At 30.4% G+C, this 21911-nt stretch overlaps 1 protein-coding gene across 5 annotated transcripts; it reads right to left on the reverse strand.

The window, feature by feature from the left end:
• Positions 1-1020: 1020 nt before the first annotated feature.
• LOC127243947 (brefeldin A-inhibited guanine nucleotide-exchange protein 5-like) lies at positions 1021-17858 on the reverse strand. Of its 5 annotated transcripts, none has more exons than XM_051264195.1 (34): positions 17760-17858; positions 17422-17540; positions 12933-12978; positions 12037-12211; positions 11632-11753; positions 11495-11553; positions 11134-11191; positions 10977-11061; positions 10689-10883; positions 10495-10553; positions 10145-10214; positions 9990-10058; positions 9379-9501; positions 9241-9294; positions 9064-9146; positions 8895-8991; positions 8717-8815; positions 8428-8628; positions 8180-8290; positions 7919-8103; positions 7156-7746; positions 6273-6690; positions 5833-6069; positions 5639-5762; positions 5406-5554; positions 4858-5205; positions 4508-4674; positions 4292-4443; positions 4038-4213; positions 3461-3580; positions 2711-2847; positions 2397-2631; positions 1697-1792; positions 1021-1368 (listed from the first exon to the last, which is right to left on the reverse strand). In XM_051264195.1, exons 2-34 carry the CDS (start codon positions 17525-17527, stop codon positions 1306-1308), a joined length of 5010 nt encoding a protein of 1669 aa, XP_051120152.1. In that variant the 5' UTR covers positions 17528-17540; positions 17760-17858; the 3' UTR covers positions 1021-1305. The 5 variants fall into 5 exon arrangements, with proteins under 5 accessions (XP_051120152.1, XP_051120151.1, XP_051120153.1 ...); XM_051264194.1 differs by having other exon boundaries at positions 8895-8994; XM_051264196.1 differs by lacking the exon at positions 12933-12978 and having other exon boundaries at positions 8895-8994.
• Between the last annotated feature and the right edge of the window lie 4053 nt (positions 17859-21911).

The raw sequence follows: 21911 nt of genomic DNA on the forward strand, positions 1-21911 counted from the left end.
TATAAAAGAGAAATATATAAAAAATATATTTTTAGAGTAAAAATTAAAGTTTGTAGTTAAAATTACTGTAAATCAATTGTACGTAAAAATAAAGTACTGGTTGGAGATGTTCTTAGGTATTAGTTGTTAAGATTGACCAAGCCTCTACAAATTCTCTTTTGTTGGACTTTCTTCAAAAAAAAATTTAGATTTGAAGAAATTAGTTGAATAGCATTAGGCATTAATTGTATTAGGACTAACCAACCATATAGGAATTCTTCTTTTTGAATTTTTTTAAAAAAATAATTATATTAGTGGAATTTACGTGAAAATTATTTTTTTTTTTCAAATTTTTTAACGTAGAATTTGGGTTTGTAGTTCAATAATTCCTCTTAAAACAAAAATCATAAAACTTTGGATTTGCACCCCAATGCTGCCATTAATTGTTGCAACTGAATATGATATTGTCTGTTTTAGACTGAGCGTATACAAGTTCGTTTTTAGATTTTTTTTTTCAAAAACTCTTATATTATTAGAATTTACAGGAAACTTATAAAGTATAATTTTTTCTTTAAATCTTTAAATATGAGATTTCGATTTCCACTCCCAATATATTATGGTTGTAAAAAACCATTGTTGAATATTATTGAAATATCACTAGAGGATAAACCCATCGGTTATTTCTTTTATCGGTTCAAGTCTTCAAGAAAACATTGTTGGCCCCAAACTCAGGTTCCAAAAGTATTTTTTTTTTAAATCACATTTTATAAATTTCACATTAAATTTAGTATAAGACAATATCATATTAATGTTAAATTGGCCTAAATAATAGTATTTTGTAAAAAAGTAATATAGTTTTTTAAAAACTATGCATTATAAATAATATCGACTTTTATTTGAAATCATAACTAGTTGCATCTTTAGAGTTGAAAATTTTCAAAGTAGTAAAAAAAAACTAACATTGAATAGATGTATTTGATATAATATAAGCATTTTGAAAAAAATAATTATTAATAAATAGTGAAATAATAATAATAATAATAAAAAGAACTGCGTTGAAAATTAAAATAATTCACCAATCAACTGTTTTATCTTAAGCTACAAAAATTTCAGATGGGGAAAAAAGGAAATAGCTTTTGAACCCATCTCTTTCTGCAGTTCGAAGTATATAAATATACGAAAAAGGCCTCAGTGACAAAAATTCTATTAAAAAAAAAAAAACAAGACAACGAAAAAAGATATATAAAGATCTTTCTGAAATATAATCGAACATCGGCAATACCCATATTCCATGTATGAACATCCAACCTAGCCTCAAGAAAACACTCACATCAACAGCCTGCCGAGCTGCATGGTGAAAAGTTCGCCAAGCGCTCCTCGAATTTCCATCTGAAATGGCACCAAGTGTCATTATAATTCTCGAAGTAGGACAAAATATACCATGATGTCTTATAAAGTTTAGTTTCAACCTCCCATTATCATTTCCACCCCACCACACCTCCCACCAAAAAAAAAATATATATATGTCAAACAGTGGAATAATCAATTTTACATTCAAAATATTATATTATACATTTATATCATACCAAAAAAATTTCAAATTTTTATCAAATTGTGCAGAATGATCTAGCAACCTCAATGATGATAGGTATACGTAAACATATAACACTGAAATGATTCTTCGACAAAGAGATGAAATTCATTCGTAGTTAGTTACCTGTTGGCAGCAGACGAGTTTCGCAATGAAAGGATAAAAATTCGTAATATGGTTTTTGAAGACTTCGGGTTTCATTTGGCACATACCTTTCAGCACCTGGCGGATCAAAAATCGAGCTTAGGTCAAAATTAACTCATTCAATGAAGCAAAGAAGTTTCCGATCTAAATTTTTTTCTGATACAATATGTGATAGTCGAAAACTCCCAACAAAAAGAAGCTTTTTTTTTACCATGCAACAGTCACGATTTTTATAAAAATGTACTATTTCATCTCATAGAACAAATTAAAAATATATATATGCTAAACTCCAAAAAAAACACATTTTGTTGGTTGGGTTTTCTTGCTAATTTTTTTCCCATGTAATCACACAATTCAACAAAAATATATCTATTTTTCATAAAGAATAATCACATCCAACAACTATTTTACCTAAAAACACGAAAAATAATAATATAAAAAAAAGGCCTATGTTTATGTATGAAATAAGAATATATATGTTTAAGTAAATTTAATTTCATAGATCTTCTTTATACTAATGCATCAAATACCCCTACATTTATGTATGAAATCCTAACCAAAAAGAGCTTTTAGGCATACTTTTGCTAATACGAACATAAATTATGCAATAAAATTTACACAATGTAACATTTAACTATTATGCGCAAAATTTTAAAAAAGTTTGAGAGACGATGAATCTTACCTTAGCAATTATGGGAGATCGAAGCTCCAAAACTTGATGAACACTCGTATCAGTCATCTCCCTTACGCTAGATTGAAAAGCAGCTGCCTCTCTTAGGACATGTTCACAAAAAGAAACGAGTTTTTCTTCAGCAAGTCCTTCGAATTTATCATTTTCTGCTGCTGTTGTCTTCTGCAGAATGTCCAGATATATGCATGTTCCGAGCAACTCCAGGCGCAGAAGATTCAGGGGTGGTCTGACAAGACAAAGATTCTTTTATTACATAGGAAATGACTCAGCCATGGAAACAACTTAAGCACAAGCTTGACAAAAACCTTTCGCCAGGAATTCGCTGCATGCGCAATGTGAGATTGGCGTATGAGTTGTATGAGGCAGCAAACTCCAGCACAGAAAACAGTATCTCCATCATGGTGATTCTGTTTTCGGGACTCAACTTGCTCCAGAATTGTTTCTGCAAGTTTACAAATAACCGGCAGACATCATGTATTATTTTCATTGTCAGTAAATGTTGTGTCGGAATTTTAAATAAAATGGCGATGAAGAAAATAATTCAAAATCCTTTCATGAATTGTTCTCACTTGATTTTCGGATTCCAAAAAACTTACAATTTAGGGATGCATGTATTTTAAGTCCTCGTTATTATTTTGATTCTTTAAATTAGTTCTATACAGAAATAGTCACATATCTAATCTTAGTCGTTAAAAAGCTCTAGTACAGAAAAGATTGTCACATGTGCTGATATGATACTTCCGCATTAACATGGACTAACCATATGACAATTTATATAACTAAATGGATTTAATTTTTTAAATAAACATACAAATAATAAAGTTTGAATAAATATACAAACTTAAATATCAATACACTCGGCAATATTCTGGTTGCAATGAATTTTTCAATGATTGCGAATTAGATATAGAACTATTTTTATAAAATGATCAAAACGATAAACGGTGTCAGACTAATAAAATATTTATCACTACAAATTATAAACAGTTGATCGTAAACCACATTGGAAAACATCCTTTCGAGAATCAAGCAATCAAGAAAGCAGTCATTCATACCTGAGTTCTATTGATGACACCGAGAAGTAACAGCTGCGCCATGCATTTCGCCCTTATGGTTCTCTGGATCAAGCTTCCGTCCTCTCCTATTGTCTCTAGATCCTTATTAGAATCAACAAACTTAAAAGACAAAAGAATTAAGATTTCTGTAAGAGTTCAAATTTTCAACTAAGGGTGTGTTTGTTTGAGGGATTGGATTTAAATATACACTATTCATTCCATTTTCCCCCCCCCCCAAAAACATCAAATCAAACACCTATTTTTCATTTTTTATATTATACTAAAAATCAATTTTACATTCAAAACATCACATCAACACTTATTTATATCACATCATACAACTATTCAAATTCAAAATTTTTACTATTCAAATCCCAACTCAAAATCCAAACCCCCAAACTAACACACCCTTAAGTGTGTCTAAACAACACAAGAAGCAGTGGACCAAATAAGATAACATAAGTTAGTTTAAGGATCAAGCCTATTTAAGTACCAAACAAAAAATTTCCTTTCGTATACTTATTTTGCAAAACTTTTAACTCTATATATTTGCAGAAGTATTGTATTGAGCACTGACCTCGGGTGAATGCGTCGCCATTGCATCATATGCAAGATCATCTTCTTTCATCGTAAAACTTCTTGCGAACTGATCCTTCTTCGCATTTCCATAGAACATTTGTCCTAACGTTTTACTGCGCTGAAGACTCTCCCCATCGGCAGTTCTTGTAGCTGTTCGAGAAGGAGATTGTGTGCCTGCAGAAAAGGATATCACTCTTTGAAGACTTTGAATTTAGATTTAGCTAATTCCATCGTGGCAATTTGCAAACCAACCTTCAGATTCTTCTGTATGAGTGATTGTTTGATCGGAATGAAGTACATTTTCATCAACACTGTTCTTCGATGAAGCTGCATCTGATTTCTTCTTGTTCTCAAACTCCATTTCGGTGAGAAGCTCGTGGGGTTGGTTTGTGTACGAAGCATCCCTGATTAAAAATCAATCAGCAAAATAGTTCATCCTCGAAATAAAGCTCAGAGAGAGAGACACACCTTATAGTCTTTAATAATGTATTCCAGTCATCGTCATCAAACTGGTGCCCAACAACTTCGATAAGGTGAGCTAATGCAGTCAAAGAAACTGAAACTACCACTTTATCTGATTTCTTAGAACAATCCAACAGTAAGCCGAGCAACGGGGACAGCATAAAGGACACTTCCTGCGTAAATGAGAAACAGTCTATATATGAATTATTGAAAAACAACAAAAAATGGTAACAATCTCACTAAAGGATTTACAAATGCATTCACATACTGTAACTAATCAGCTTAGGAACTCAACACTGAATCAAAATATGATAGTAATACAACAAAAGTCACGAACAACGGCTAGGCCTAGATACCTTGTAAAAATTGCCGAAGAGGTTGCATAGCAGCTTTAGTGCATGAATGTAGCTTTCACGGGGCCACTCGTCTCCGGGATATGTATAACTTTCGTTTTGAGCATGTCTAACACAGTCAAATATGGGAAAGAGTATTTGCCGGAAAATTTTCTCCCAAAAAGAAGGTGAAAATGTACTGCCTCTCCTGCTCATCAGATCAAACAGAACCTCGATTGCACTATTTCTTATCTCTGAACTCCGATTAGATGTCAGACCAGAAAGACCAGCTAGCATTGGGAACCAATATTGCTCGGCAACACCGGAAGCTTCATCTGAGTTGTGTTTCAAAGGACCACCTTGTACTAGGCTCTGAACATAAGGAAAACGACAAGAAGATTAACAAATTAACATCCTAAACTCTCTCCTATCTGTGCAATAGTGGAAATTTTATTGACGGAGGCTAGGTTAAATGTCAAGAAATTAGAGCAAGACGATAAGAAAAGATAAAGACTTAGGTAAAAATATATATAATCTTAAAATGAAGAGATGTGTAACACCAGAGGACAAACCTCAGCAAAACGATCAGCACAAATGTGAAGAAGGGCCACAGCTTTCAAGCTTACACCTCGAGAGGCTTTATTATTGGCAAAATCCATGAGGCAGTTCACACAATCCATAAAGCAATGTCCCATAAACCGATCAAAGTGTTCTAAGATGACTGCATTATAACTTGAAGTCAGGTATGAGTTTTATATATCTTTCATGTAACATATAGTAATTTAAAAGAGTTTTTCATTCAAACCTTGTTCCACATTCTCGAACGCCAATTCGACTATGGGTTCAACCTTGTCGGCAGCAGCATTGGAGAAAATCATGAAGACACTGTGCCAGCCAGATCTTATACATCCAGCCATTGATCTTACTATCTGTTGATAAAAAATAGAATATGTTATGCTAAAACACCCGCAATCGAACCACGAAAGACTGCACACATACTTGAATGCTGCTATCCAATATAAGCCTCCGTATGGTTTTTCTATTGCTTCTTTGCAAGATAACAAGTGGTTTCAAAACGCCATTCTGGAATGTGAAGTTTGCAGGCTCGTCACGCTCCAAATATTTCATGACAAGCTTCTGTAGAGAATCTATTGAAAAAAACGCGACGTTTTCATCAGCATGGCTCCCAGCAAAGACAAAATGTTGGACGAGGATCGTCCAAATTCTAGCCCAAACCTGAAAATCGAATGAATGGAACTATAACAAAATGACTGAGCAGAAAATGACAGCTTGGCATTTTTTATATGATTTAAGACAACTTGACATAGGCCAACATATAAGCATAAAATAACCTTTATTGTGAAATTGAAATTCAAGAAAACCTATAGCACCATAGCAAGCATCAGAACTGAATCAGGAGTAAGATGAAGATACTATACCATGCGTATGCGAGCCATATTGTAATAGCTAACTTCAACAATCTTCCTCAAGCTAAACGTACGAGGTGGATTCTGTTTTAATTCTTCCGCTGAAACACTACATAAAGCAGCGAAAAACTCCACCACAGATTCACTGGGCAATTTGATGCTGTTTAAGAATAGTTGTTCGGTTGGTCTTCCCGAAAGCTCTCTGAGGGACTGGAGAACGACATCTCTAGCAACTTGATTTGAACCTTGCATGACCATTGCATTCATAACAGGATGTGACACAAAATATTCAAGCCGGGATATGCATTCCAGAACAGCCAACCAAGATCCTTGGAGAGCGCATATGTCAGCATTACATAGTGCAAGAAGGGCTCGTAGTGCTTCTACATTTTTTCCACGCATGTCTTTAGGTGCATGTAAGGAGTTGTATCTGCACAAGCACACATTGTATTCATATATATATGTATATATATATTGCGTACTTATTCAAACATAAAGAAAAATATATATGTGTTGTTTCCCATCCTTAAATAGAAGAGAACGATATATCTTAGTTACACTGGAGCTTAGAAGTCAATAATCGTCGTAAGAATGCTAAGAAGTCTATAATCGTTCCATGTAATAGAAAAAATTCGAGCATAAGCAATAGAAAATAAGCAAGGTTGTGTTTGGTCGGGGTTTTCCCCAATTTTTTGCTCCAAAACCATCATATCAAACTAATACTTTTCAGGTTTTATATTATACTAGAAATTAACTTTACATTCAAAATACCATCACTACCTATTTATATCACATTAAACAACTATTCAAATTTAAAATATTTACCATTGAAAACCCAAAGACAACATAACCGCCAACCAAACACACCCAAAGATATTTAGAAAAGGAGAATCACCTCAACAAAGAAGTCAAAAATGCATAGCGCATGGTATCCATTCCGAGATCGTTAGTGATGTGTATAGCTTCTTTGAATCCCTCCATGCAAATAGTAAATCTTGGTACATTGTCGACTTCACTCATGATAACAGCAGACATAGCCAGTAATGACCATCCTACAGGCTCGACCATAGGACATAAGAGTTCAATGCTGTGTGAAGTATAAAACACACCCTTATTTCCACCTTCAGCTTTAACCAGCGCCTGTATTTGCTTGATCATTGCCTCACTTTCAGATTCAGACCTCACACCAGTGGATGAGCTAGTTTTAGGTAGAGACAGGTTAAGAATATTAATGAGATTACTTCCATTAGCAATACAATCCAATGTTATTGCTTCTTTAACGACTGAATCGTAGATCTCCTCTATGAGCTCTCGAGGAGCAGACTCTTCATCATCACCAGTGGCATTGATATTTATAAAACCACTCTTAGACATTTTTGGTTGCATCATTGGATTGTGAGCATCAGCATTCAGCATTATAATTGCATACGCTAGGACATAAGCTGCATCAGCATTCTTGAATAGACCGGGATTTTCTTCACAGTATCTGGAAAGGATAACAGAACTTCCTTACATTAATATGCTAGCCTTACTTGATTAAGTTTCATGGTCCTAAGCCTATCAAATGCTGTACACATTTAGCTTTCACGAAAAGAAAATTGTTCAATTCTAGACCAAATATACGTAAATGTTTTGCCTATGAAACTTGGAATACATACCGAGCTGTAAACTTTTCAATTATGCGGTCAAACTTCAGAGCTTCAGCAAGAGGTTGAAAGCCCTTAAAGAATTCATGCATTGCAATATCAAATCTCATTCCAGAAAAGCTCAAGAAATCTACGTAAGCATTCATAACAGCAGTAGGGAACTCCTCTGGTTGTCCCAAGTATTCCCCAATCATAGCCTGGACATCAAAATACAATAGATGATTAGTTTGATTGGCAACCACATATCCTAAGACACAAGGCTACCATGTGTACCTTGTCCAAATTGGGAGTATTTTGAAGAAACTGAGCAACAGAAGCAGGACTGTTCTCCACCAATTGGCTGGATATCAAATATTGTATGCCCTTTCCCGGGTGCCGATTAAACTGTTCATGTGGAGATGTATAAGACTAGAGATTCTCTTAAATAGTTTAAAAATAATACTTAGTAAAACGAAAATGAAACTTGGTTTCTGGGATTGCACACCATAGGACAGATACAAAAGGTTAGCAAAACCACAAACCTCAGAAATAACAGCTTCAATAGTGATCTTCTCAGCCTGCAACCTCCCAACATCATCAGGTGAATCTTCCCTGTATTTTGATTCTGTAAATTGTCTTGGCGAAACTTCTCCTTCAAAAGATTCCCTCCTGTTAAGTTTGCTTTTGGACTTCCTAGTATACTTTTCCCATATCCCCAGTGACTTAAGTATATTCACTAGACCCTAGAGCATTAAGTATATGTGTGAATATCCCATTTTTGTTGTATAAGATAGCAGAACGAAAAAAGTTCTAACAGAATGGGAAGAACACCTCTAGTGATGACATTTTAATTGAAGCAGTTAGCGAAGCATTTGAAGACTTTGGATCCACATTTTGTGTAGCTTGAGCAAGTTTGGATAATGTGGCAACCTGAACAAGAATGGATCATATATTAATGGCATTAAGTGCATGTCATTGAGTAAAGATTTCAATAATCAAAACCCCATACCATTCGATCATACAGTTTTGGTGCTTCAGGATCACAATCATAGTTTATATAAAGATCAATGAGCGCCTGAGGATCCTTGAAGACCTTTTCCATGACCCTGCTAATTTGATTAGGTTAGAGGAATACACAAATAAATAGTTGACATTGCATTAAAAGCTTGAAAGCATACCGAAGAACACTTTGTTTTCGTATTAGATCTGATCCATCCAAAGATCTTAAAACAATCAAAGGGAAAAGGAATCCAATCTCAGCCTGGAAAGGATTAATGCATTCAGCTTGAAGAAGCAAATGAATCACACTTTTTATATATGTAAGATTACAAATTTTGTATTTGAATTACATTTACCTTGAAACTTTGCCTAAAGTGTAGCAAAATAACTGAGAAAATTCCTGACCCATACTGCCACAGCATACAATATAAACTATTAGAAGCATGACAATAACAAATCTAAAAATATCAAATACAGCTCATGTACTCAATAACCTGAAATAAGATAGGGGATTGGGACACTGATGCTCGTAATAGTGCATATGAAAGGTGAGCTCTCATTGAGTCAATAAATTGAATATTCTCGGCGAACAAATGGCCAATATCTTCCAATAAAACCTGCATACAGAAAGGTGAAACTATGTGAACCAAAGACTTGTAAATGAAGGAGTCACAAAGATTCAAACAGGGAATTAATTTGCTATGTATTTTGATTTTCCTATTCAACAAACTGTAACTGTCCTGTTTTCATCAATCATCACACAAAATGTACACAGGATAGCAAACCTAACTCACGAAGAACAAGTTCGAGTAATTAGGAAACATGTTATTGCTAGTAGAATTTGGTGTGGTGAATCAAGAAGCAAAACCATGCTGAAACTGAGAAGTAGAATCTAACAAGAAAAAAGATCGAGATGTGGGAATTTCAAAAGGCACCAGAAGCCTTGTTTGCACTTTTAAAATCCCAAACCATACATAAATCAAGGGATCACAATCAGCAGATATTCAATAGTCTTCCTTGCCAGGAAATACGAAACAACAAATAAGATAAGTTTTGCTATGCTCCCAGCCAATATAAATTACAAATTCAAATACCAAAAGCTGACCTGAAGAACCTCCAATAACAAACTCTGCATTTTGACAGTAACAGCATCATTTCCCGTTATCATACCCACCTGCCAAAATATCGTAGTATTAAATTAAACTAATTGCACATGAGAGCTTAGAATGAGAACCTAAAAAAGATAGTATATATACAAACCTTACAAAGCATATGGAAAACACGTAAGGCATCATGTTGCTCAACACTCATGCCCTCTGGACCATTTTTTCTGAAATAGATTAACAATTTATGGAAAAAGATATACATATAACTAGAATTGAGATGCAGTGGCAGACTTTATTGGATAACGGAAGTAATTCCAAAGTTTTCATCATGCATTCCCTTGAACAAGACTGCATTCAGAGAGAACTAACTCAACTAGAAAATAGCAAGTTAAGTATTGTCCCAGTACTTTCCCTAGGTTCTGCTGTCTTCTATGATATATTTCTACTATGTTGTTGTTAATAAACTAAATTGTCTCTCCAAAAAAAAGAGTATTGTCTCAATACCTTAAATCAGCTTCTTCATCTTCGAGGTTCACAGCCTTCCTAAGAATGGCTTCTAAGTCCTACAGAAAATCTTATTAACAAAATTTGCAACTAGCATAGGAACATTTTAGCGAAGCTAACGATGGCAATATAATATTGTTGTGAAAGGATGCAAATCGAAGTAAAAATGAACATATGTCATAACAACAATGCACCTTAATATCAGCACCACCAACGAGAGTCTTAGTTCCTTCAGAAGCTGCATAAAATGTCTTGCACCTTTGCTTCACAAATACCAAATTGTCCAAAGTACTGCATGGCTCATTATGATCCTCAGTTGATGCTTCGATCATTGAGTTTGAACCATCATCAGAATGAGCTTCTTTGGGTACAAAAGAAGTTGAAGATACCTGAATAAAACCGTAATCACTCATGAACATCAGTACTCTCAATCAATATAGCTATGGACAAGAAGGGGAAGATTATAGGAATTTATTACATACCAAATCAGTTTCCAATCGTCTAAATATGATTTGAAGCACTTGTATTAACATGGCCTTTGAGGATGCTTGGATTATAGGATTCTTTCTATGCAATCAAATTAGCAAAAGTGTTAAATGATGCATGAATCAACCAAACACTTCAAATGAAAAGGAGTACCTATTAAGAGCTACAGTAGAGCAAGCTCTGACGATTCCCAGAAGTGGTTCATTATGTACTGCATGAAAACAGTCATGAAATTGCATAAATAAGGAAGGACTATATCATCATAGTCATAGAATGCTTGATTTTCTTGAGATAGGTCTAAAATCCGAAAAATATCTGTTGTCCATAGGAAATTGGGGATGATGGTAAACTGGGTGTAAAGTTTAGAGTTGTTAATGACTAATATGCGTATATGTCTAGAACATTGTGATCAATTTTTATAATAATAATAAGTGCCGAGTCGAAAACATAAATCTGTTAATTGAAGAAACTTGAATGAGATTTGGACAGTGTTGAACCAATTAAAACAGCATACCTCTCAATTTGTCGGAAGCTACAGCAGTAAGAAGCACTTTCAATGTTGGAAGTATGATGCTGCATTTAATTTCCTCAAGATTAACTGTCCGAAATTCCAAACAATTAGAACATCATTCTCAATATGGCAATACATACCTGTCCGGGGCTGAATTGTCTGTATAAGTGCAGACCATTATCAGGATTTCACTTAATGCTTGCGAATTTTTACCACCTTCAAGACCTGGATCACCCTCCAGATGATTGTACTCTATCAGTTTCTGTATTGAGAAAAGAGAATTAAATGAAACCTAAGCAAAAATTGGCTCCACAACTGAAGAAGCAATAGAATTACAAAGGTTGTGATATCTACAAAAGAAAAGATATTACATATAGCAATAGCATGCAATAGAAAGGAAAACAGCACAAATTGACTGGGAAAATGTGAGAAAGCTGTATCAGCTGCATGTCAACTTTCAGATTGTGAAGTTTCAATTTTTGTATCTACTTTGGTGAGGGAAATCTTCTATAAATAAAGCACTAATGATCAAACAAAGAACATACTTGAAGACAATCCAATGCAAGTTCCCCAACTTTTATGTTCTTTATTTGAAAGGCAAGTCTAAGTGGGTTCAGAGCAAGTTCAGCCTCAGCTTCAGCAATACTTCCTCCACTGTTTGTAGACAGGCTTGACGATTCCATCTCTTCCTTTTCAGCTCTGGATTCATACTCGGGGGCGCTGAAAGAATTCATGTCACAAATTTGAAAGCACTTTTCAGCAGAGATAGAGAAAGCATTGCAAAATAGAAATAAAAATTAAATATATATAAATAAAACATAGTACACTTCAATCTATCGAGAATTCTAGTTTCTTTTAGTTGGGGTTATACAAATAAATAAATAAATAAAAATCATAGAATGACTCCTTAGCCCAGAACCAAAATATTGATCAACAGGAAAATCAAATAACACTGAGTATGCTTGGATTGACCTATAAATTATGTTGGCCAAAGATCTAGAGCCTAATTTATTACCAATAGATATGTTAGGGCTACAATTGGATTGAAGATGCTTGATTTACAATCACAATCTTGAGACAAGAATATGTAATGACTGTAAATTGATGAATTTAAAATACATTCAACTAACTCAAACTGCAGTTCAAATGAGAGTAGTAGGATCTGAATTAAATACATTGTCTAATCAAACATTTAAACTTAGGTGACATTTTTATTCCCGCAAGTGAGGCCTCATTTTAAGGAAGGTTACTCAGTGTACATAGCTTCTACCGTTTAAGTTATGAAAACAATGTAATCCTGACAGGAAAGTGCATGTAAAGTGAAGACAAAAGAGAAAACAATACCCAGAGACAAGTTGTGTGATGGTAGTTTCCACAAGAACCAAACTTAAAAGTTATTGTAATCAGAACACCTTTAATTTGAGTTACCCGTAAAACTTACTTAGTCTCACCAATGTCTAAATGCTGATTGAAGTCCTTTCCACTCTCTGAGCATCAAAGCACATTAACCAATATACATTAATTTCTGAGGTGCCAATTTGCATTATTAAAACTAAAATAAGAATACATAATAATACAAAAAGAGGATAAACAAGTTAACTACTTAAAGCATCAATAGTCACAAGAAGAACCTATTGAATGATGAATTATAGATTATCATGCAAAAAACACCACTTATGTGGGCACGAGCTAAATTTTCCTTACATTTGTATAATATATACATATATATTCAGCTATTTGGCAAAGACCATAGACAATCATACATAGTATAAATAGGACCTCTATAAATACTAGTTGCATGGTTATGGAGAGTAATCTTCTTCTCCACTAGGAGCGTGTGCTTGTTAGCCTGAATTAATATTTGGGCTAATGCACTACTTTGTCTTTGACTTGGAACCTCAATGCTTTAAATTTGCCAAGCTATGGCTATAAAGCACTCACAACATCATTGTGACCTAATCACCAAACTCAATCTGTGGAAGCAACATATAAGTCATGAAGGTGTACTACTAGCCAAAATGCATTCTTTACCGTAATATGAAGACCCCGTAACATTACAAATTGATTTATGATTCAATAATGGACCCATTACAACAATTTTAAAGTTCTATACTGAACAACCATATAAGACAAGAAAACAGATATTTTAAGTTAGACATTGAACAATCACCTGAGACCGGAAAACAATGACATGAATAAGGACAATGCAAACTAGCAAGGCAACCAACAAGGGATGCACTTAAGAAAGTGTACAAGTTTTTTATTTAAAATTAGTATATCTAAATTTTTAAATTCTTTCAAAAGTAAATAAAGAGAGAAAGAAATAAATATATGTTTAAAAAAACAATATACATTGTGTTTGTTTACTTTGTGTTTTTTTTTTTTTTTTTTGGTGAAATAGTTATCAGATGCAATGTGTTGTATGAAAAGTAAGCATTGAATGTAATAATTTTTGGAGAGAAGCCGAGGGATTGAAAAGTGAAATGTTCATTGAGAAAAACAAGTGAACAAACTCAATATTAATCGAACGAAGTAAACATAATTATCTATCTTGAGGACCAAGACAAATTACTAATAAAAACTTCGTTTAGTTGTGTTTTGAAATAATTTGGGGTTTGTTTATACATTGACTTTGTGTTTGTGTTTTGTTGTGTATTTTTATAGATAATTGTGAATATGACATGGTAAAGAACTCGATTAAAAACAAAATAACACTCAAAAGTAAATGGAGCCTTGAGGTGTGTTTGGATTGTATTTCAACACAAATCACCACTATTCAGCCTACGGTTCCCAATAAAAATTAAACTATTTTATTCATAAAACATCACATCAAAACATTATTTAAACAAAAAGTCCAAATCAAAACCCCAATTCAAACCTAAACCAAACAAACCTTTAGTATTTTGGATTGTTTTGATAATGGAAAAAAGTTGAACTGGAAGTATATAGTATATGGAAAAGAGACGTTAATGTGGTGTTTTTCAAAGGACATATGTTATGAATAATGTGAAAACAAATTGAAAACACAAGAAGACAAACCCAACAGTTAAAATAAATTAAGAATATCAAATATCCATCATCACAATAGCAAAACATGTTGAGATTAGTTGTTTGACACCAAAATAAGTGAAATTATATGTTTTTATTCTTTTTTTTGTAAAAATATGTTTTTAGTTTGAGGTGTTCTTTTTTTATGTTAAAGTATGGAAAATCAAGTCAGTAATAGTAAAAAATAATATATAGTATTGAAAATTATTATTTTTTGTGAGTGGTAGAATATATACATTATATGAAATATGAATGTATCCCTTTATTGTATCTTTTAGTAATAATAATCACAAAGAGTGTTAGAGAAATTTTGTCAGGAAAACAAAAGATATATGTGTATTTGTATGAGTTTTTGGAAAATTTTCTTTTTTTGGGTTTTTGGTTTTGAAGTTTTTTAGTAAGATAAATTAGATGGTGTTTATATGGATTTTGAAGTGTGATATAATATATTTCTCCGTTCCAACTCAATGTATCTATTTTACTATTTTCATTTGTCCCACTTTTGTAAAAGTAATCTATATATAAATATAAAAAACCCCTAATTTTTACAAAAATATTATTTTCCTTTATACTTACATAGGCATAAATGTCAATACCATTACGCACTTCTATTAAACTTGTATATTAAAGTATTTTGAAATGACTGGTTAGTGTGCTTATTCGTTAATTAGCACCATGTTGACTAGCATGTGTTGTATGTATTTGTTTGGTTGTGGTTTGAAATTGATTTGAAATAAAATGTTGATTTATGTTTTTGTTTGAATGGTATTTTAATATGATGTTTTGTAAGATGAAATGATGTATTTTCATAGTGTTTAAAATCACAAAAACAATAAACCCCAATGCTTATTGATGGTAAATATGTTGTGTTGTCAGCACTGTATTCACTAATTATAATTAACACAGTAACATTAGTCATTTAAAAATACCTTGTTAGGTTGAGCTTTCAACCAACTTTTTTCACTCGATCTATGATAATTTCATTTTTATATCTCTAAATATTTCCACACTATTCATGATCTCGGTCGTATAAAAACATATTCTATATCTATTTTTCATTTAAAACCTACATAAAATCCAAGATGTGTTTTTTTGTGGATGGAGTATCTATATTATATATTTTGTGTGAATATATATTACTCCCTTCGTTCCCACCTACTATGTCCATGTTGCCGTTTCTGTTCGTCCCACATCTCATGTCATTTCCTTTTTTTTGAAAAATGATTACGCATCTTAATCTCATTTTAAAATTTTTAATTTAAAATTTTTTGATTTTAATTAAACTAATGAGTTATGTTAATCTTAATCATAATTATTTATATTATAAATTAATTGTCTTCACTAATACATTTTTAATTATTTAAAAATTATATTTATCCTAAATTCTCGTGTTTACGGTAACCAAGACACCCAATGTGAGACGGAGGGAGTATATTTTTCTACAATATTAATCGAGAAGCATATGAAAATTTTTTATTTGAAAGAACACACCTCTGGTTTTTATTTAAATCACCATTTATTAAGTTATTTATATCAAATCAAACTCCAGGGGTGTGTTCCTAATATTTGGATTGGAGTTTGACAACATTAAAATTTTGATGTGATATAAATAGATTTTGATTTAATGGCTTAGAATAAAAGGTTGATTTTTTGTTAATAAATTATATAAAAAAATGGGTGTAAGATGATTTGGGGAAAAAAAATTATGAATAAAGTGAGACCATGTCCATGGATATGTTCTTCCAACAAAAAAAATTGTAACACTGACTTCTTGATTAATATTATAAAAAATATATATAATATAATATGTACTATGTTCACATACAATATATAATACTCCTTCTGTTTCGGAACAATAGTCTCATTGGGGTTCGGCATGGGATATAAAGAATAATGATATTATATTGAAAGTGGGTATAAAGTAACAGTAAAAGACTAAAATGTTCTTGTGAGTGTGTATATATATAAAGTAATAATATTTGTGTAATAATAATGAAAAAGTAGGGATAATTTTAAAGTATGAGACTATTGTTTTGAGACGGAGATAATAGAGTATATACTCTATCTATTAAAATGGGATTGTTTTCGGAAAGACAAAAATAGAAAAAATAAGACTATTGTTTTGAGACGAAGAGAAGAGAGTATATACTTTATCTGTTAAAATAAGAATATTGTTTCAGGACAGAAAAAAATAAGACTATTGTTTTGATACATGGAGTATATACTCTATCTATTAAAAAAATAGGTGAAACTATTCCACATAAAATATTATTTTTTATATTAATTCTCTACACCTAATACATTACATTAAAAATATAAAGCAAATATACATTTTCCTATAAAAATAAATTCTCCCTGTCCCTCAAATATTTTCATTCTTTGTTTGTTCTACAGATAAATAACTCTTATTTACAAACATACCACAACTACTTACATTATATCTACCAAAACTTTTCTATCACTTTCATTAATTCATTCATAAACTTTCCAAAATGTCAGAACCAACCAATACAATAATATATATATATGCCCTCCGTCCCACCTACCATGTCCATGTTGCCGGTTTTGTCGGTACCACATCTCATGTCAATTTCTTTTTTTTGGAAAATGATTTAAACATTTAATCTCATTTTAAATTTTTTAATTTAATTTTTTTAATTAAATTAATTAGTAATCTTAATCTTATTCTATAATTTGACTTATATTACATATTAATTATTTTCACTACTATATTTTTAATTATCTACTAATTATATTTATCATAAATTATTGTATCTACAGTAACCAAGACACCCACAATGTGGGTCATAGGTAGTATATTTTATTCACATATGTTAGAAACCAGAAAACCAAAACCCAATAAAAGCACACTTGAAACTTACCCAAAAAGACCATGATCGCCGACTGCAGCACGCTGTATTTCCTGTTGCCGCCGCATTCCTTCAGCAACGCCTCAAAAGCCCGCCGCACAAATCCATCCCCAGCCATTCCTCGCAATCACCTTAATTTTAATTTAATTAATCTAATTTAATCACTCCTCCAAAAATAAAAAATATAAACAAACAATACAACAGATTTTTATTTTTAATTTTTTTTTCCAGTCAATTATCGCCAAGGAGAAAACTTAAACACGTATAGTATGATTGAAGGCAGGAAATTGCGGTTCGATTCTTCATCCAAATTAACCTCTAAAAATGTCGACGAATAAATAGGTTTTTACCTCGATGATTGATTTCGTTGGGAGAAACAGAGGAGAGGCGTTCCAAAGATCTTCGCCGGGAAACTCTTGGGAGCGGAGGGAGACTCTGGAAATGGCGAAGTGAGACGTTATTTTGACTTGTATTATTATTAAATATTAATATTAATTTGAAAATGGATTTTCTTCATTTTAGTAATCACAATTAATGCATTCATTGCGCATCCTATATATATATATATATATATATAAATCAACCTCTCATTAATTCTGTTCTTCTATTACTTGTTTGAAAATTATTATATTCCCTCGATTAATTGCTTTTTATTTTTTTATTTTTTTCAATATTAGTATTATAATGGATTGCAGTGAAAAAAACGAAAATATCTCTATTAGTATTAATATAATATCAAAATTAAAAATGTATTTATTACGATAAGTAAGCAGTACAATTACTAAATTAGTAAACGATAATCTTGTTTTGGGACGGACGGAAATAGAAAATAACGACCATTCAATGGGACGGAGAGAGTATATATTAATTTCATTTTAAATTTTTTAATTAAATTAATTAATTATTTTAATTTTTTAATTATTTATATTATAAGATAATTATTTTATTAGTATATTTTTAATTATTTATTAATTATATTTTATTTTTTTTAAATTGTTGGGTCTAAGGTAATCTAAACACAATACGACAATCTGAACACAATAGCCAGAAAAAGAAAGTGCTCCCTCCGTCTTGTTTACTATCTTTGTCCGTCTCAAAATAATAGTGTTATTTCAATAAATAATTATATCACTATATAACTACATTTACTCTTTCATTATTATTACACAATTGTCATTACATTTTACACTAATACACTCACATGGACAAAAATGTCTTTTACCTATACTTTTTATCCACTATCAATAATATTCGTTAAATCTCGTACCCAACACAACCAAAGTTATAGTTCTGGGACGGAGGAAATATAATATTTTCTCTATTTTTAAAATTACTTACTTGTCCACTTGGTAAGCAAACATTTTATCATTTTTTATTATACAAAATAATCAATATTTTTTATTTACATTAAAGCACTCATATGAACTTTATCCATCATGGAGGTAAAGATAAAAAATTTTATAGCAAAATTATCAGTAATTATCATTAAATTATACTCACTATGTTGTCTAATTATGTAATTTGGACACTGATTTTTAATAAAAATAAATAATAATTATTATTTTGGTCTTTTATAAAAAAAAATATACAAAATAAATATTCGATGTATTCTTTTACTAAAATACAAAAATATTTTTATGACAATTTAAAAAATAAGAATAATATCAATTTGAATTAAAAAAAATATAGAGTAATATATATTAAAATTCGTAGAAAAATAAATATATATTTTCTAAAGAGATAAATGAAATATTATTTTTATATATGGTAAACTATAGGAGTATATTAAAAAATATATAAATAAAAATACAAATAAATTCACGTTGAAGGGTCAAAGCTTGCTTGGTATGAAATTATGGCTTTCTTTATATGGTCAGAATATACTGTGTTTGTTCGGGGGTTTGGATTTTGGAGTGTGATTTGAATAGTAAAAAAATTGAATTTGAATAGTTGTATGATGTGATATAAATAAGTATTGATGTGATGTTTTGAATGTAAAATTGATTTTTAGTATAATATAAAAATAAAAAATAAATGTTCGATTTGATGTTTTCGGTGGAAAATTTTTGCATGAATAGTGTAAATCCCCTCAAATCCTTCAAACAAACACGCCTGTGTTTTAATTTGAATTTTTTTTATATAAGCATAGAAAATTATATTGTTAATATTAAAAAAATGTAAACTATTTTATAATTTCGTATCTAACTTTATTATTATTATTATTATTGTTTTAGTACTTTAAAATGTCTGAAAATAGTTTCGTAAATTTTTTTTGTTAAAATAGTCATCTGGTGTCAAATTTGTCACATTGGCCCACTGTTATTAATGTGGCGTTGATGCGCCTCATATGTCATCGTCGTGTCAGTGATACATCGGACGATTATTTTAGTGAAAGTTTTTTTACTTGTGGAACTATTTTTATACCTGGTTCATTTAAAGTTCTAAAATGATAAAAATGATCGTTTACGATAATAAAAAAACTGTTTACATTATAAAAATAATAATAATAATTTATATTGAATATGAACTCTTGTAAGAAGATAAAATATATATTGAGAATTCGAAGAAAATTTATGGACAAATCCATTATTTTCCTTATTGAAAATAAAATCAAATATTAACTTTTTTTACTATTCTTAAAATTTTTTAAAATTTAAAAATTCTATGTTTAAAAGAAATTTTGTATTTTTAAATAAATGTATCTTTTTATATTAAATATAGAGAATTATGTCGATTTTATAAAAAATATTATTTTCTATTAAATTATTGACTTTTTACTAAATAAAATATAATATATGTTATGTATTTTGTATTAATATATATTGTATATTTTTTATAATATTTACCGAGGATCATAACATTAAAAATACGTCGAGTGGACAAGCCATAATATTTTTACTTATATTTTTATTTTATATAATTAATATTTTTAAAATAAAATAATAACTTAAATATAATGTTTTTAAAATATATATTTAATAATAATAAGTCATGTTAAGAATGTTTCGCCTCTGGAGATAGTGCAACACCGAAGTCTTTTCAATAATGGTCACCCATCTTACTATAAGATTTGTTTAAAGGAGTTACGAGAATTTTGGGATTTTGAAATTTTGAAAATAATAAATAATTAAGGGTAAAAAATCAATTTTGGTTCAAATATAACTAAGATTTATCAATTTTGATTCCAATATAAAAATTTTATCAATTTTGGTTCTAATATAACCAAAATTCATCATTTTTGTTCCAATATAACCAAAATTTATCATTTTTGGTCCCAATATAAATTTTTTATCAATTTTAGTCATAATATAACCAAAACTCATCATTTTTTATCTCAATATAATCAAACATAATTTTTTTTTTCTGTCCCACCGTCAACAAACCGACGGAAAATACTGACGTGAAAAGAAATCAAACATTATATTTATATTTGAAGACTTGCAAGTCCACGTCAGCATTTTTCGTCGGTTTGTTAACGATGAGACCAAAAAAATAAGGTTTGGGGCGTATTTGGCAATTAGCTGATAGCTGTTAGCTGTTAGCTGATTCAATTAGCTGGTTTGACTAGCTGATTCGATTAGCTGTTTGTATTCAAATGTTTGGTAAAACAAACTGTTTGATATTAGCTGTTTATATGTAAAATGACAATTGAGGACATTTCTATTTTATTCTTGTTTATAATATATTCAATTATATTCTTTTGAGTTTAAAATGTTTAAAAATTTTTTGTTATTAGTTATTGAAAATTCTAAAAGTGTTATAAAAGTATTTATTTTTATTACAGTTAGATTTAAAAAATAATATATTTTTATTAAAATATATAAATAGTTTCTTTATTGAAAATGATGTAAAATATAAAATAACAAATTTTTCGTGTATATATTTATTATGTTAGTTATCGATTAGTTCATTATATTTATAATTTTTAATAAATTTAATTTATATTTAGTATAAAATTTATATAATGTAATTTTAATAAAAAATAAATTATTAATATTTATATTTTTTATTTTATGTTTATTTTAATAAATTTATATATTTTACAATTAAAATTATTTTTATATAAAAATTAATTATTTTAAATTTATAAAAGTAAACTATAATATAATAAAATATTCTAATATAATTCATAAATGATCAAAATATATTTATTTGTGTAAAATGTATAATAAATTTTTATGGGCATATAAGGAATAAAAAAAATTTTACAGAAAAAACTATTTCAAAATGCTGGGTAAGTTAGCTTTTTAGAAATTAGTTTATTGGATCCAAAAAGCTATTCCAAAAAGCTAATTTACCAAACACCTAAATTAGTTTTTTGACTGATCAAACAGCTAAAAGTTGTTCAATAAGCTAAAAGCTATTTAAAAAGCTATTTGCCAAACACCCCGTTGATTATATTGAGATAAAAAATGATGAGTTTTAGTTATATTGATACTAGAATTGATAAAAAATTTATATTGGGACAAAAATGATTAGCTTTGGTTACATTGGAACCAAAA

The sequence above is a fragment of the Andrographis paniculata genome, unplaced genomic scaffold (assembly GCF_009805555.1).
Source record: "Andrographis paniculata isolate CXL003 unplaced genomic scaffold, ASM980555v1 Contig98END, whole genome shotgun sequence".
Taxonomy (NCBI): domain Eukaryota; kingdom Viridiplantae; phylum Streptophyta; class Magnoliopsida; order Lamiales; family Acanthaceae; genus Andrographis; species Andrographis paniculata.